Genomic DNA, 16,900 nt, shown 5'->3' with positions numbered 1-16,900 from the left:
TATTTTTTTAATTCTTTATTTTTGTTGCGCATACCATGACAAAAAGCTTGCAATACCACGATAGCAATCGCATGCGAGATAAAACATAAGAAAACATAGACTTGGCATGTGAGGTAACTGCACATTCCATGCTGTAAATGTTAAGCGAAGTTATACCAGTAAAGCGTTATAAGATGTCTACCATAAGTTGAACTTTCTAGGATAACACCAGGCTATGTCTTACTGCTTAAAACACTTAAACTAAATCCACAAGTAATAACCCCAAAAGGCCCCCCAAACAAGCTAGAGCCTACAAGGAGACAGATATAAAGTGATAAATCTGCTTGACAGGTGAAAAATTTAGAAGTTCACTGCAAGTAGGTAAACTGAGACCTAGCTCTGAGTTCAGCCTATACCCTGCAGGGTCCTTGCACAGTCCTTCCAAGGACGTCCCAGTGGTAGGCCATACAACTCTCTCTCGTGGTGCGATCTGGCTACCGCAGGATAGTCAGGTAAGTCCTGTGCAGACATCAGGGGTCCCCTATGTGGTTCCCAGTTCCAGCATAACAGGTGATCCGGACTCACAGCTTGCAACACCAGCACCACGCTCGCTCTGCAACTGTGCCCCACTTGGGCCCCGGCACCATAGAGGCTGCTTTCGTGCTTCATAATCACTGCCCGAAGGTTCTCTCCATCTGTCAGATCTTTTGTTACAGCTGGCCCCAGGAATGCCCTCAGCTTTGCCCATGAGAACTCAAGTAGTCCAGCAAAGTGGTACAGGACAATATTAGCATCGCAGGCATCAAAGTGACACGCAGCTGCTGCTATTTTGTACATGCTGAAGTGTTGGTTGTGCAGTCAGCAGGTATGCCGCACACCCTCAGCAGTTTAGGAAGGCTCTCAGAGGGTAGACCAGGATCACCCCCACCGGTCTAAAGGGGGAGGGGGAAAAGGGGCCAACAATCAGGAACAGAGATTGGCCAATTGCAACCCTGAAGTTTTGTGTATGTTTTATTAATATCTTTTGAATTTTAATAAGCATTAAAATGCCAACTTACTACAAATACTCTTCATTTGAATCTATGTCCGCTTTGATGTAATATTAACTAACCAACATATAGCAATGTGTGAATCGTACACAGAATACCAATGTGTATGCTCTCTTTTTCTGTAGTTGCTGGATCAAGAGTGACCTGGTGTTCTACATCACTGTCGTGGCCTATTTCTGTGTCATGTTTCTTGCAAATATATCCATGTTTATTGTGGTGCTAATTCAAATTAACTCCTTGAATTCAAAGAAGAAGAAGGATTGGAAGGCCCTTTTTCTCCATGACATTAAGAACACACTCAGCCTCACATTCTTACTTGGCTTAACCTGGGGTTTTGCATTTTTTGCTTTGGGCTCTGTAAGAATTGCGTTTATGTATCTTTTTGTAATTTTCAACACATTACAAGGTAAATATATAGAACGAATGTCTTTTACAATTAGATTTGCTAACGAACAAATACGGGAAGAGATGTGATACCTAGGTGTAGTATAGGATTCACTGTTGTGTTTGTGTAGTTAAAAAACTCAAATGCCAGTATTACAGAAGTAGTTTACAAACCCACCGATATCTACTCCATGGGATGGAAGGGGTTCCCTGGTGTTCCTAATAAATTATGAAAGATCAGCTCCTTAGATGGCACACATCTCTATCACATGTTTACTTGCTCTGTTAGGGCCCTTTAAGATCCAAGCTGCCAGAACCCTGGCATGTCAGACTTGGAATTTTGTGAAACTTTAACCTACATTGGCATAGAATTCTGAAATATATAGATCAAATACTGGACACTCCTTGTATAGTAAAGCTTTTTGTTTTATCATTTAAAGGAAAGTGTCACTTCTCTTGAATTTGTAACATTAAATGAAAACCTCTAATTTGTGTTGTGTTGTGTTGTGTTGACCATTTGTATTGTGTTGTGTTGACCAAATTGTGTTGACCATTTTTCGTGAGATGTGTAGCTTTCTAATCTTGAAAATAACAGATCAAGCAAATTACATGTATATTCCAGTTCAGGCCAGGGCAAAGGATTAAAAGTATTTTTATCTAAGACACTTTGACAATACTGAATAGGATCACTCTTTGAACATCTTGGTCATTTTAGAAGATATTTTTTAAATAATTTGCAAAGTGTCTACCAAGAACTACTGATGTGCGCGTGTACCCTGTTTTACTGACGTGTTTCCGTATTGTTCTTAGGTTTCTTTATCTTTGTGTTCCACTGTTTAATAAAAGAAAATGTAAGGCAACATTGGAGAATGCATTTGTGCTGTGGGAGATTTAGACTTGACAACTTCTCTGGTAAGAATATGTCTATTTATACACTTTAAATGACTCACAGGTAGAAAGCAGAGGATATGATACATAACATATTCTTTTGACAGGATTTTAGAAAACTTTTTTCTTATTTTTAAGTAATAAAATTGTCCTTCTGACTTTGTTAATGTGTTTTTCATAATTCTTTTTTATAGTTCTTTTTATAATTCCATTTTGAAATGATTTTTTGTGTTAAATTAGGAGCAATTTATTTTTATGACTCCCCGTCCCAAAGGAAAGTTAAAGCAGAACTAGATAGTTAATAAGGTGCTAGTTAATAAGGTGCCAATGCATAAGCTCTTCATCTGTTTTCCTCGCAATTCATTGTGGTGCCTTGAGTGCTGGCTGCAGGGCTGCCATCAGAAATTTTGGGGCCCCTGACAAAGCACAAGGTCTGGGCCCCCCCCCCGACCCCTCCCTCCCGGGCCCGCCCACGCCCTACCTAGTCCGCTGACAATGATGCGGGACTGAATGTGGTGTGTATAGTCAGGGCCGGACTGGGAATAAAAAGCAGCCCTGGAAAAATGTTATACCAGCCCCATCATAAATTGTGCCAGCTATGACAGATATACAGTTACAATTATTTAACCAACAAGAAGGAGCGCACTCACAGGACTTAAAATAAACAAAAGAGCTGTTTTATTCTAATCAGATGTGCAACATCTTACTTCAACGTTTCATCCTTATAATTTTGAAAGGTCCAGTAATGGGAATGAAACATTGACTGAATGCTGCTGCACGTCTGATTTAAATTAATCTTATTTTGGTTAGTCCTCATTCCTATGACTGCACTCTTCGTTGTATGTAGTTTGATACCAGGGAATGAACGACTGAGAGAAAGGCAGGGTTATCCACTAAACTAATATTTTTGTGAATGAAAATGTAAATTGCTAAATAGTCAAGCTGTCACTATACCCAAGTTAAAATTTTGTTTCAAATCCGCTATTTTGGTTTAAATTATGAAATTTAGATTTTCACTTTTTAAAATTAAAACTATTAGTAATAACCCTTTGGCAAATGTCAAACCCTTCATACATTATATATGTATATATATATATATGTGTGTGTGTGTAATTTCCAAGTGTATTATGCATTAAAATATTATATATTATAAACATAATAATTATTAAAATTATGCTTGCGATTTATATACATACATACATATATATATATATATATAGTGATATAATACCATTTGTGCATATGTATCTATGCAGAATACTTTCACAAATCACATAGATAAAGCAAAGCTATATTTTATTTTTTTAATTCAACATGTCCTTTAAAAAAAAAAAAAAAACACAAGCATAAACACAGATTTTTGATTAATGGATACTCACTGGCACGTACTGATGCCCACACACTCACATACACTGGCGCACAATGATCCATACTCACACACATACAGTGATCCATACTGACACTAACACAGTAATCCATACTGATACATACATTGATCCACACTGACACTCACACACAGTAATCCATATTGACACTCACACATACATTGATCCATACTGACACTCACACAAACATTGATCCGTACACTGATCCATACTGACACATACATTGATCCATACTGACACTCACACATACATTGATCCATACATTGACCCATACTGACACTCACACATACAGAACTCCATACTGACACTCACATAATATCTTCAAAAACACCTCCCACACACAATTACACACTCAAATATACACACACCCTATGAATCCTACCTTGCTCTGTGCTCGCTCAGCTCCTGGCTGAGAAGCAGCCTGCCTGCAGCTCTGTCTGGCCCCACTTCTCTCCCTGCCTGCAGCTGTCTGGCCCCACTCCTCTCCCTGCCTGCCAGCACTTTACACACAGGAAGCAAAAGGCAGAGGACCCGCGTGGGCTGCCCTGCTCTGCCTGATTACCGGGTCACATGCTTCCTGTGTGTGAAGGCTGACAGGCAGGCACAGGACTGCCTCCCTCCCTGCTCCTTATCCTTCACTCGCGAGCAGCATTAACAGGTCACTTTGGAGTGCCTGCTGCTCACTGTGTGTACTGTGTGGGGAGAGGAAGGGCTGCTGCACTGTGCGGCCCCAAGTGCACCGGCCCACCGGGAAATTTCCCGGTATCCCGGTGGGCCAGTCCGGCCCTGTGTATAGTGGAAGTGAATTAGAATGTGTGTAATGGATGTAGTGTTTGTGTGTATTAGATACTGTTTGTGCAGTGAATGCAGAGTGTGTTAGTGTAGCGGATGCAGTGTGTATAGTGAACGCAGAGTGTGTTTGAGTAGTGGATGTAGTGTGTGTACAGTGATGTAGTGTGTGTTTGTGTAGTGGATGTAGTGTTTGTATGTACTAGATGAAATGTGTTTAGTGGATGCAGTGTCTGTAGTTGATGTAGTGTGTGTATTAGACGCAGTGTCTGTGTATAGTGAATGCAGAGTGTTTCAATTTGTGGTGGATGTAGTGTGTGTACTGTGAATACAGGATGTTTGTGTAGTGGATGCTGTGTGTACAGTTAATGCAGAGTGTGTGTCAGTATAGTGAATCCAGAGTGTGTGCATAGTTTAGTGAATGCAGAGTGTGTGTTAGTGTGTAATGAATGCAGAGTGTGTGTTAGTGTGTAGTGAATGCAGAGTGTGTCAGTGTAATGAATGTAGTGTGTGTGTTAGTGCAGTGAATGCAGAGTGTTTGTAAATGTGTAGTGAATGCAGAGTGTGTGTTAATGTGTAGTGAATGCAGAGGGTGTGTTAGTGTGTAGCAGATGCAGAGTGTGTGTTAGTGTAGTGAATGCAGAGTGTTAATGTGTAGTGAATGCAGAGAGTGTTTGAGTAGTGGATGTAGTGTGTGTACTGTGAATACAGGATGTTTGTGTAGTGGATGCTGTGTGTACAGTTAATGCAGAGTGTGTGTCAGTATAGTGAATCCAGAGTGTGTGCATAGTTTAGTGAATGCAGAGTGTGTGTTAGTGTGTAATGAATGCAGAGTGTGTGTTAGTGTGTAGTGAATGCAGAGTGTGTCAGTGTAATGAATGTAGTGTGTGTGTTAGTGCAGTGAATGCAGAGTGTTTGTAAATGTGTAGTGAATGTAGAGTGTGTGTTAATGTGTAGTGAATGCAGAGGGTGTGTTAGTGTGTAGCGGATGCAGAGTGTGTGTTAGTGTAGTGAATGCAGAGTGTTAATGTGTAGTGAATGCAGAGAGTGTTTGAGTAGTGGATGTAGTGTGTGTACAGTGATGTAGTGTGTGTTTGTGTAGTGGATGTAGTGTTTGTATGTACTAGATGAAATGTGTTTAGTGGATGCAGTGTCTGTAGTGGATGTAGTGTGTGTATTAGACACAGTGTGTGTGTATAGTGAATGCAGAATGTTTCAATTTGTGGTGGATGTAGTGTGTGTACTGTGAATACAGGATGTTTGTGTAGTGGATGCTGTGTGTACATGTGATGCAGAGTGTATGTTAGTGTAGTGAATGCAGAGTGTGTGTCAGTATAGTGAATCCAGAGTGTGTGCATAGTTTAGTGAATGCAGAGTGTGTGTTAGTGTGTAATAAATGCAGAGTGTGTGTTAGGGTGTAGTGAATGCAGAGTGTGTCAGTGTAATGAATGTAGTGTGTGTGTAAATTTGTAGTGAATGCAGAGTGTGTGCTAATGTGTAGTGAATGCAGAGAGTATGTCAATGTGTAGTGAATGCAGAGAGTGTTTTAGTGTAGTGAATGCAGAGAGTGTGTTAGTGTAGTGAATGCAGAGAGTGTGTTAATGTGTAGTGAATGCAGAGAGTGTGTTAGTGTGTAGCGGATGCAGAGTGTGTGTTAGTGTAGTGAATGCAGAGTGTGTTAGTGTGTAGCGGATGCAGAGTGTGTGTTAGTGTAGTGAATGCAGAGTGTGGTAATGTGTAGCGAATGCAGAGCGTGTGTCCGTATAGTGTATGCAGTGAGTGTGTTAGTGTGTAGTGTATGCAGAGTGCATGTTGTATTAGTGAATGCAGTGTGTGTATTGTATAAGTGTATGCACTGTGTGTGTTAGTGTATGCAGTGTGTGTTGTATTAGTGTATGCAGTGTGTGTGTGTTTGTGTATGCAGTGTGTGTTGTATTAGTGTATGCAGTGTGTGTTGTGTCAGTGTATGCAGAGTGTGTTGTGTTAGTGTATGCGGTGTGTGTGTTGTGTCAGTGTATGCAGCATGTGTGTTGTGTTAGTGTATGCAGTGTGTGTGTTGTGTCAGTGTATGCAGAGTGTGTGTTGTGTTAGTGTATGCAGTGTGTGTTGTGTCAGTGTATGCAGAGTGTGTTGTGTCAGTGTATGCAGAGTGTGTGTTGTGTTAGTGTATGCAGTGTGTGTTGTGTTAGTGTATGTAGTGTGTGTGTGTTGTGTCAGTGTATGTAGTGTGTGTGTGTTGTGTCAGTGTATGCAGTGTGTGTGTGTTGTGTCAGTGTATGCAGTGTGTGTGTGTGTTGTGTCAGTGTATGTAGTGTGTGTGTGTTGTGTCAGTGTATGCAGAGTGTGTTGTGTTAGTGTATGCGGTGTGTGTGTTGTGTCAGTGTATGCAGAGTGTGTGTTGTGTTAGTGTATGCAGTGTGTGTGTTGTGTCAGTGTATGCAGAGTGTGTGTTGTGTTAGTGTATGCAGTGTGTGTTGTGTCAGTGTATGCAGAGTGTGTTGTGTCAGTGTATGCAGAGTGTGTGTTGTGTTAGTGTATGCAGAGTGTGTGTTGTGTTAGTGTATGTAGTGTGTGTGTGTTGTGTTAGTGTATGTAGTGTGTGTGTGTTGTGTCAGTGTATGTAGTGTGTGTGTGTTGTGTCAGTGTATGTAGTGTGTGTGTGTTGTGTCAGTGTATGCAGTGTGTGTGTGTTGTGTCAGTGTATGCAGTGTGTGTGTGTTGTGTCAGTGTATGCAGTGTGTGTGTGTGTTATGTCAGTGTATGCAGTGTGTGTGTGTGTTGTGTCAGTGTATGTAGTGTGTGTGTGTTGTGTCAGTGTATGCAGTGTGTGTGTGTGTGTGTGTGTGTTGTGTCAGTGTATGTAGTGTGTGTGTGTGTGTGTGTGTTTTGTGTCAGTGTATGCAGTGTGTGTGTGTTTTGTCAGTGTATGTAGTGTGTGTGTGTTGTGTCAGTGTATGCAGTGTGTGTGTGTGTTATGTCAGTGTATGCAGTGTGTGTGTGTGTTGTGTCAGTGTATGTAGTGTGTGTGTGTTGTGTCAGTGTATGCAGTGTGTGTGTGTGTGTGTGTGTGTTGTGTCAGTGTATGTAGTGTGTGTGTGTGTGTGTGTGTTTTGTGTCAGTGTATGCAGTGTGTGTGTGTTTTGTCAGTGTATGTAGTGTGTGTGTTGTGTCAGTGTATGCAGTGTGTGTGTGTTGTGTCAGTGTATGCAGTGTATGTGTGTGTGTTGTGTCAGTGTATGTAGTGTGTGTTGTGTCAGTGTATGTAGTGTGTGTGTTGTGTCAGTGTATGTAGTGTGTGTGTTGTGTCAGTGTATGCAGTGTGTGTGTGTGTGTGTTGTGTCAGTGTATGTAGTGTGTGTGTGTGTGTGTTTTGTGTCAGTGTATGCAGTGTGTGTGTTTTGTCAGTGTATGTAGTGTGTGTGTGTGTTTTGTGTCAGTGTATGCAGTGTGTGTGTTTTGTCAGTGTATGTAGTGTGTGTGTGTGTGTTTTGTCAGTGTATGTAGTGTGTGTGTGTGTGTTGTGTCAGTGTATGTAGTGTGTGTTGTGTCAGTGTATGCAGTGTGTGTGTGTTGTGTCAGTGTATGCAGTGTGTGTGTGTTGTGTCAGTGTATGTAGTGTGTGTTTTGTGTCAGTGTATGCAGTGTGTGTGTTTTGTCAGTGTATGTAGTGTGTGTGTGTTTTGTCAGTGTATGTAGTGTGTGTGTGTGTGTTGTGTCAGTGTATGTAGTGTGTGTTGTGTCAGTGTATGCAGTGTGTGTATGTTGTGTCAGTGTATGCAGTGTGTGTGTGTTGTGTCAGTGTATGTAGTGTGTGTGTTGTGTCAGTGTATGCAGTGTGTGTGTGTGTGTGTGTTGTGTCAGTGTATGTAGTGTGTGTGTGTGTGTGTTTTGTGTCAGTGTATGCAGTGTGTGTGTTTTGTCAGTGTATGTAGTGTGTGTGTGTTGTGTCAGTGTATGTAGTGTGTGTGTGTTGTGTGTCAGTGTATGCAGTGTGTGTGTGTTGTGTCAGTGTATGCAGTGTGTGTGTGTGTGTGTTGTGTCAGTGTATGTAGTGTGTGTTGTGTCAGTGTATGTAGTGTGTGTGTGTTGTGTCAGTGTATGCAGTGTGTGTGTGTGTGTGTTGTGTCAGTGTATGTAGTGTGTGTGTGTGTGTTTTGTATCAGTGTATGCAGTGTGTGTGTTTTGTCAGTGTATGTAGTGTGTGTGTGTGTTTTTTGTGTCAGTGTATGCAGTGTGTGTGTTTTGTCAGTGTATGTAGTGTGTGTGTGTTGTGTCAGTGTATGTAGTGTGTGTGTGTAAATGTCCAATGAGGAGAGGGAGGGGGGGGCATTTTAACATTATTAAAAAAAAAAATTAATTAATTAAATTGTTTCTCCCCCCTCCCTGCTTACCTGTGTCTAGGGAGGGGGGAGATTCCATCCCTGGTGGTCCGGTGGCATGGTGGGGCCCCCCGGCATCCTGTTACCGCAGAGGGGGCCCAGGCAGCACACAGCTTCTCCTCTTCTCTCCTCCAATAACTCTCGCGAGACCCGCGGAGTGTTGCCATGGCAACCGGGTCTCGCGAGAGTTATTAGCAGGGAGGAGAAGAGAAGAGGCAGTGTGTTGGGCCCCCTCTGCGGTAACAACTGTCACGGTTGTCACCCCCTGATGGCGGCCCTGGCTGGCTGATCCCAGCCATCGGTTAAGTGGCGGGGGAACATTCTGAAATTTCAACTAGGAAAAGAAGCTCATTGAAATTGTTATAGCTACATTAACAAAACAAGAATTAAAAAATGCGACAAATTAAACATGTTACATCTCCTAAAGCAACAGATATAACATTTATCATAAAGATAAAAGATAAATTCAATTGCTTCTGGAGCTATTATATACTTTCTTGCCATCTTTCTAGTAGTCCTGTACACCCATACTTGGAGGTCCACCTTTTGTTTTGCTCCTCTGAAATGCTCTTGGCCCTGCTTGGGGACTCATCCCCCACCAGGGCAAGTCCTCCATAAAGATAAAGATATTCACATGCTAACTAATAACACTGACATGTCAGTGCATCCATCAGAATTACAAAGGACTGACATCTGTGTATTTCCCCTGGTAGCGTGAGGAATTCTTGCTGGGGAATATTTCTCTAATGGAGAGCAGAAGTACCACCTGTCTGAGGGTTCTCCTGTCCAACTCAGTTTCTAAGTCCACAGCATAGATCTGTATGCCCTTGTATAAAGGGGTATGTAGAGATATGATAGACAAGTGGGAAAGGGACCAATTTTTTTTTTTTTTTTTTTTTTTTTATTCTTAAAATTTCTTTATTTGATTTTTAACATATAACATACACATATCTCATATAAAAAATGTTAATATATATATAGAAAATATACACATATATAATTCTTCCATTTTACAGATTCTCATTTGTACATACTAAAACCTCACACATATACACACACAAGACATAGTGGGATAAGGTAACAGCCTAGTTGAGTTGCTTTGAATATGATTATGTATATATCAATTCGATATGATGAAGCCCTAAATTAGGGTCTTTGGGAGCTACTGATTCCTTTCTAACAGCTGTAGACATTTTTTACTCATTTCATATTTTCGTACATTCTCCTTAGTTCTAAATAGTGTTTTCTCGTTTTTAAGCTGTAAAACCAATTGGTTTTCCCAGTTTTTATACTCAATTGTTGTGGGATTTTTCCATTTTCTGGCTATTAGTATTTTAACTGCTACAAAAGCATGGTTCACTAAATATTGTTGGTATAAACATAGGTCCGGCCAGTGGAAGTGAAGTAGAGCAGTGATTGGGGATTGTTCTATCCAGATTGTATCCCAAATATATAATTTTCTAAAGACTTCCACCCAAATTTTTTGTATTATTTTGCAGTTCCACCATATATGTATAAAGCTACCAACTGCTGATCCACATCTCCAACATTGGCTGGACTCCCTTTGATCGATTCTGTTTAATCTACTTGGTACCAAATACCACCGATAGCAGATTTTATAGTGTGTCTCAAATAGAATCGTATTATGAATATTTTTTTTGACTTGTGTCAACATATTGCCCCATTCTAGTAAGTCTATTTATAGATTGCATTCTTGTTCCCAGCTCTTTATCTGTTTAGATGAATTAATTTTAGGGGAGGATCTTATCAAAGCATAGCATTTAGCCATATTTTTGTTTGGATTTTCATTTCCAAAAATCTGTATTATAAGACTATTCCTATTATTATTACTACTTGCAAGGTTCTTCCCCAGACATGATTTTATCCTTAGATATCGAAAAATCTCCGTTTGGGGGAGACCAAATACTTCTGACAAGGTTAGGAAATCTTTCATTTTATCTCTCAATAATATGTCTTCTAGTATTAGGATGTTCCTTCCCCTCCAAGAGTCAATTTTTAAGTCATTTATGAAAACCTCTAATAAACCTATCTCCATAAACCCATATAGATTTCCCAAAATTTTTAGTTTTTTTTTAATCAAAAACCATTCATTTAATAGATGGGAAAGGATTTTATTACCAATTACTTCTCCATGCTTTTTTGGTTGCCAAATAGCCCTTGTTAGTTTTATCCCATTCAATGTTTGGGTCTCTAAACAATACCAAGCCAATTTTCGAGAATCTATTTTTGTCAATAACTGGGTATGATATACAATAGTGGCTTCGTAATGATTTATCATGTCTGGGAAATTTACCCCTCCCTGTCCAATTGTATTAGTTAATTGATCTAGGCTAATCCGCGGTCTTTTCCCCTTCCAAATAAAGTTTTTAATTAACCTTTGTACAATCTCAATCCAGGGTAAGGGAATTTTTAAAGGAACCATTCTAAAAAAGTAGGTCCATCTAGGAATTATATACGAATTGATTATATTTATCCTTCCCAACCAACTAAAGAATAGACAATTCCATTTTTTTAATGTTATTCCAGTGGACTTCAGTAGCTTCTTATAATTAATCTCCACTATTTTGTCAATATCATCTGATATAAGTATGCCTAGATATTCAAAGCTGCCGTTAGCATCTGAAAAGCCATAGATCTTAAGAAATTCATCTTTCCAGTTTTTATTGCAATTTTTGAACATCACTAACGTTTTTTCTATATTTATCTTATAATTCGAGACTGTACTATACTGTTCTATCTCTTTCATCAGGTTCTCAATTGACTCGGCTGGGTCTGTAAGGGTCAAAATGGTATCATCGGCGTACATACTGATTTTCAGTTCTCTATCTAGAGAAGGGACCCCCCGAATATTGGGGTTATTTCTTATTCTAATCGCCAATGCTTCCATAGACAATATATATAAAATGGGTGACAATGGGCACCCTTGACGAGTACCATGAAACCACTCTGAACACAAATCCATTCCTACCACTCTTGCCATCGGGTTTTGATAAATAGAACCAATTGCTGAAAGCATCCAGCCATCTATTCCCATTGCCTTCAACACCCCCATCATAAATCCCCACCCGACCCTGTCAAAGGCCTTTTCTGCATCCAATGACAGGGTCAGGAGGGGAATCCCTGAGCCATCACTCCAATCCAGGACATCGATCATTCTCCTTATGTTAGTGCTCACCTGTCTTGTGGGGACAAATCCTATCTGATCACTGTGTACTAGATCTCCTACTATCCCTTTCAGCCTTTCTGCCAATATAGAAGAAAATAATTTAGAATCCACATTGATAAGAGAAATGGGACGATAGTTTTTTAATTCTAGGGGATCTTTGTCCTTTTTAAAAATAGGAATTATATTGGCTTGTAAAAGTTCTTTTGGGCCCCTGCCATTCATTGTTATTTCATTATATGTTTTGGCCAAATGTTCCACCAAAATATCTCCATAGATTTTATAAAATCTATTAGTCAGACCATCCGGACCAGGAGTTTTATAGCTCAGTAATTTTTTTATAGCTGTACGAAATTCTATTTCTTGCAAGGGAGCGTTGAGCTTTCCTTTTTGGTCTTCTGCAATCTTGGGGAAACATATTTCCTTCAGATAATCATTTATTATTTGATCTTTTGGTTGATTTGGAATATTATACAATTCTTCGTAATATATTTGAAAAGCCTTTGCTATATCTTCTGGTTTCTTTAATAGAATATGTTCCTTCTTAATACTATGTATCCTGTTTTTTCCTTCTGTTTTTTTCAATTTTCTAGTAAGCCATTTATTGATCTTATTATTTTCATAATAGAAGTTTGCTTTCATCCGATCTAATTTTTTTTCTATTCTTTCCCTTTCTATTTTTTCTATCTTCATTCTAAGCTCTGATAGTTGTTTAGATGACTCTGTGTTTAATACAGTTGTATTTTTCCTTGCTAATTGGTAATATTCAATATAAAGTCTTTCCCTACTCAGACCTTTTTCTCTCTGGATCAGGCCCGGACTGGCCATCGGGCACACCGGGCAAATGCCCGGTGGGCCGCGGTGGCCATGGGCCGAGGCCGGCAGGGGAAGTCCCAGGATCTCCCCTGCCGGTCTATGCAGAGCCGGCACTATCCGAGCGCCGGCCCGCTGTGTGCCATGAAGGGCCGGTGGGGAGATCAAAGATCTCCCTCACCGGCCCACTTGAATAGATCTGCGGCTGGGGAGGGAGGGAGAGGACCCGGCGGAGCTCTATCTTGCAGCTCCGCTGGGTTCCTCTCGCGAGATCCGGCGCGTTGCCATGGCAACGACCGGATCTCGCGAGCGTGAACTCTAGCCTCGCAGGCTGGAGTTCACTCACCCACTGGACCACCAGGGATGGTGTGCGAGCGCCGGTCCCCCCCTCCAAGATATGCCGGTCCCCCCCCCTCCCAGGCTAAAGGTAAGAAGGGAGGGGGGGGACATTATAACTGCTACTATAACATTATAACTATTATTTTTATTTTCTAACCCCCCAAACACACACACGCAAAATCCCTTCTAATATTCACACACATCAGTCTCAACCCAGCGCACTCACACCCAGCGCACTCACACCCAGCGCACTCACACCCAGCGCACTCACACCCAGCGCACTCACACCCAGCGCTCTCACACCCAGCGCTCTCACACCCAGCACTCTCACACCCAGCACACACAGCACTCTAATACCCCATCACACACAGCACTCTAATACCCCATCACACACAGCACTCTAATACCCCATCACACACAGCACTCTCTCACCCCATCACACACAGCACTCTCTCACCCCATCACACACAGCACTCTCACACCCATCACACACAGCACTCTCACACCCCATCGCACACAGCACTCTCACACACAGCACTCTCACACACAGCACTCTCACACACAGCACTCTCACACACAGCACTCTCACACCCATCACACATAGCACTCTCACACCCATCACACACAGCACACTCACACCCATCACACACAGCACTCTCACACCCATCACACACAGCACTCTCATACCCCATCACACACAGCACTCTCATACCCCATCACACACAGCACTCTCTCACCCCATCACACACAGCACTCTCTCACCCCATCACACATAGCACTCTCACACCCATCACTCTCACACCCATCACTCTCACACCCAGCACTATCACACCCAGCACTCTCACACCCATCACACACAGCACTCTAATACCCCATCACACACAGCACTCTCTCACCCCATCACACACAGCACTCTCTCACCCCATCACACACAGCACTCTCACACCCATCACACACAGCACTCTCACACCCCATCGCACACAGCACTCTCACACACAGCACTCTCACACACAGCACTCTCACACACAGCACTCTCACACACAGCACTCTCACACCCATCACACATAGCACTCTCACACCCATCACACACAGCACTCTCACACCCATCACACACAGCACTCTCACACCCATCACACACAGCACTCTCATACCCCATCACACACAGCACTCTCATACCCCATCACACACAGCACTCTCTCACCCCATCACACACAGCACTCTCTCACCCCATCACACATAGCACTCTCACACCCATCACTCTCACACCCATCACTCTCACACCCATCACTCTCACACCCAGCACTATCACACCCAGCACTCTCACACCCATCACACACAGCACTCTCACACCCATCACACACAGCACTCTCACACCCATCACACACAGCACTCTCACACCCATCACACACAGCACCCTCACACCCAGCACACACAGCACCCTCACACCCGTCACACACAGTACTCTCACACCCAGCACCCTTACACACATCATACACAGCACCCATCACACACATCATACACAGCACCCATCACACACATCATAAACAGCACCCTCACACACAGCACCCACACACACATCACACACAGCACCCCTCAAACACAGCATTCATCGCACACACATACTGCACCCTTCACATACACACTACATCCCTCACAGACACCCACTGCACCACACACACAATACTTCTGAATATATATATACACACACACACACACACATACTGCACTCCTAAACACATTACGTCCCAGACACACACTAGATCCCTTACCCAACTCTGGATTATAAACGCACACTAGATCCATTTATACACTCTGAATCCTTATATACACACACTCACTAGATCTCCTACACATTCTGGGTCCTTCAAACACACACTAGACTCCTGTATACACACACACTGCGCCATCTACACACACACACTTCATTCCTAAAATACACACTCTGGATCCCTTATAAACACACTAGATTCATTGTAAACAAACACATACTACACCCTAAAACACACACTCTCTACAACCCCTACAAACACTACATCACCTATATACACACACACTTACTACATCCCCTATACACACATTCTCTACAGCCCCTAGCCATATATGCATTACATTACACCAAATACACAACACTACTAAAACCGACCTTGTTAAACAATACCACACCACAATCAGCTCACTCTACACACACGCAATACCACAAGCAGGCTCCAAACACATGCACAATACTCTTTCCTGGCCCTTTTGTCTCCTGGTATCCATTTATAGAGACACCAGAGACAAATTGCAAGGAAACACAGTGCAAGCATGTTATTAAATTTGCTTGCGCTGTGCAGAACAAATACAGGGCTTTTTTCTCATGCTAGAGCTCTTTAGCAGAGCTCTGCGCATGGTCTGCCCTGGAAGAGTATTGAACCAACATGCTCACTTTGAGAGGGGGCGTGTTTGTCATTGGTGATGACGAAACACACCCTCTCTGCCCCGCCCCCTTCTCAGTGGGCCGCTGTGATAAAAAAATGCCCGGGCCGAATTTTTCTCCCAGTCCGGCCCTGCTCTGGATCTTATTTTTTAGCTTAATCAAGTACCCCCGAACGACCGCTTTGAAAGCACACCATATTGTGGCTGCTGAGAGTTCTTCTGAACAATTCTCTCTAAAATACAGTGTGATTAGTTGTCTTATTTGTTCTTGATCATTTTTGTTATTCAAAATGTAGTCATCTAGCCGCCATGTCGTGTTAGATCTTTTTTTGATTTCTGTTTTTATATTGAAGACCATGTAGCTATGATCTGACCATATGTTTTCTTATATCCTTATGTTTATTATTTGTTCTACTAGATTTGCTTCTCCCAGGATTAAATCTATTCTTGCAAGAGAAGAATGAACTTTTGATGTATGTGTATATTCCCTTTCTTCTGGATTATATACTCTCCATATATCTAATAGGTTATGTTCTAATAATATATTTCTAAGTATTCTGGCTTGATTGTTCAGATGCTTGGATATTGGTTTACTATCTCTGATTTTTTTATCTAGGACAGGATCCATTATACAATTAAAATCTCCCGAGACTACCAAAAGTCCCACTTTGATCTTATCAACTTTTCCCATTATCATTTTAAAGTATTTAGTTGGGAGTATATTCGGGAGATATACATTGACCAGAGTGTATATTTTCTCATCTAGCTTACATATTAATATTTGAAATCTTCCTTCTATATCTATTTCCTCATATATTATTTCTTTATTAATTTTTTTCGATAAGATTATAGCCACTCCTCTTTTCTTTTTTTTAAGGACGCTTGTGAAATTATCTCATATCCTTCATATGCCCATCTCCTATCTTCTGTGTTCCAATGTGTCTCTTGCAACATCGCCAGGTCTATTTGTTTTTTCTTGAGTAGTTCCTTCATCATAATTCTTTTATAAGGGGTGTTAAGCCCCTGTACATTAAGTGAAATACACTTCATATTGTTTTCCTTTATCAAGTAACTCCTTTCTGAGCTGTCATCCTACCCACTTCATTCACACACATCTGAGTTCTCATAATACAGAGAAACCCATACACACTCATTCTTACAAGCTGATATGCAGTGGCGTACATACCAGGGTCGCAGGGGTCGCGGCTGCGACCGGGCCCGGCCCACCAGGGGGCCCGGCCGCCCCTGCGACCCGGTATGTACGCTCTGGGCCAGCCTCTTCTCCTGGGGGGCCCA

At 41.7% G+C, this 16,900-nt stretch overlaps 1 protein-coding gene across 1 annotated transcript in view; it reads left to right on the top strand.

Moving 5' to 3' along the window:
• ADGRG4 (adhesion G protein-coupled receptor G4) overlaps positions 1 to 16,900 on the top strand; it is a 146,182-nt gene that overhangs the window by 112,001 nt on the left and 17,281 nt on the right. The window contains exons 20-21 of the mRNA XM_063433434.1: positions 1,154 to 1,434; positions 2,223 to 2,324. Of these exons, the coding sequence (XP_063289504.1) occupies positions 1,154 to 1,434; positions 2,223 to 2,324 (383 nt within the window). The remainder of the gene's footprint in view (positions 1 to 1,153; positions 1,435 to 2,222; positions 2,325 to 16,900) is intronic.

This window comes from Pelobates fuscus, chromosome 9, assembly GCF_036172605.1.
Source record: "Pelobates fuscus isolate aPelFus1 chromosome 9, aPelFus1.pri, whole genome shotgun sequence".
Lineage (NCBI taxonomy): Eukaryota > Metazoa > Chordata > Amphibia > Anura > Pelobatidae > Pelobates > Pelobates fuscus.
This window is presented reverse-complemented; position numbering and strand designations above follow the sequence as displayed.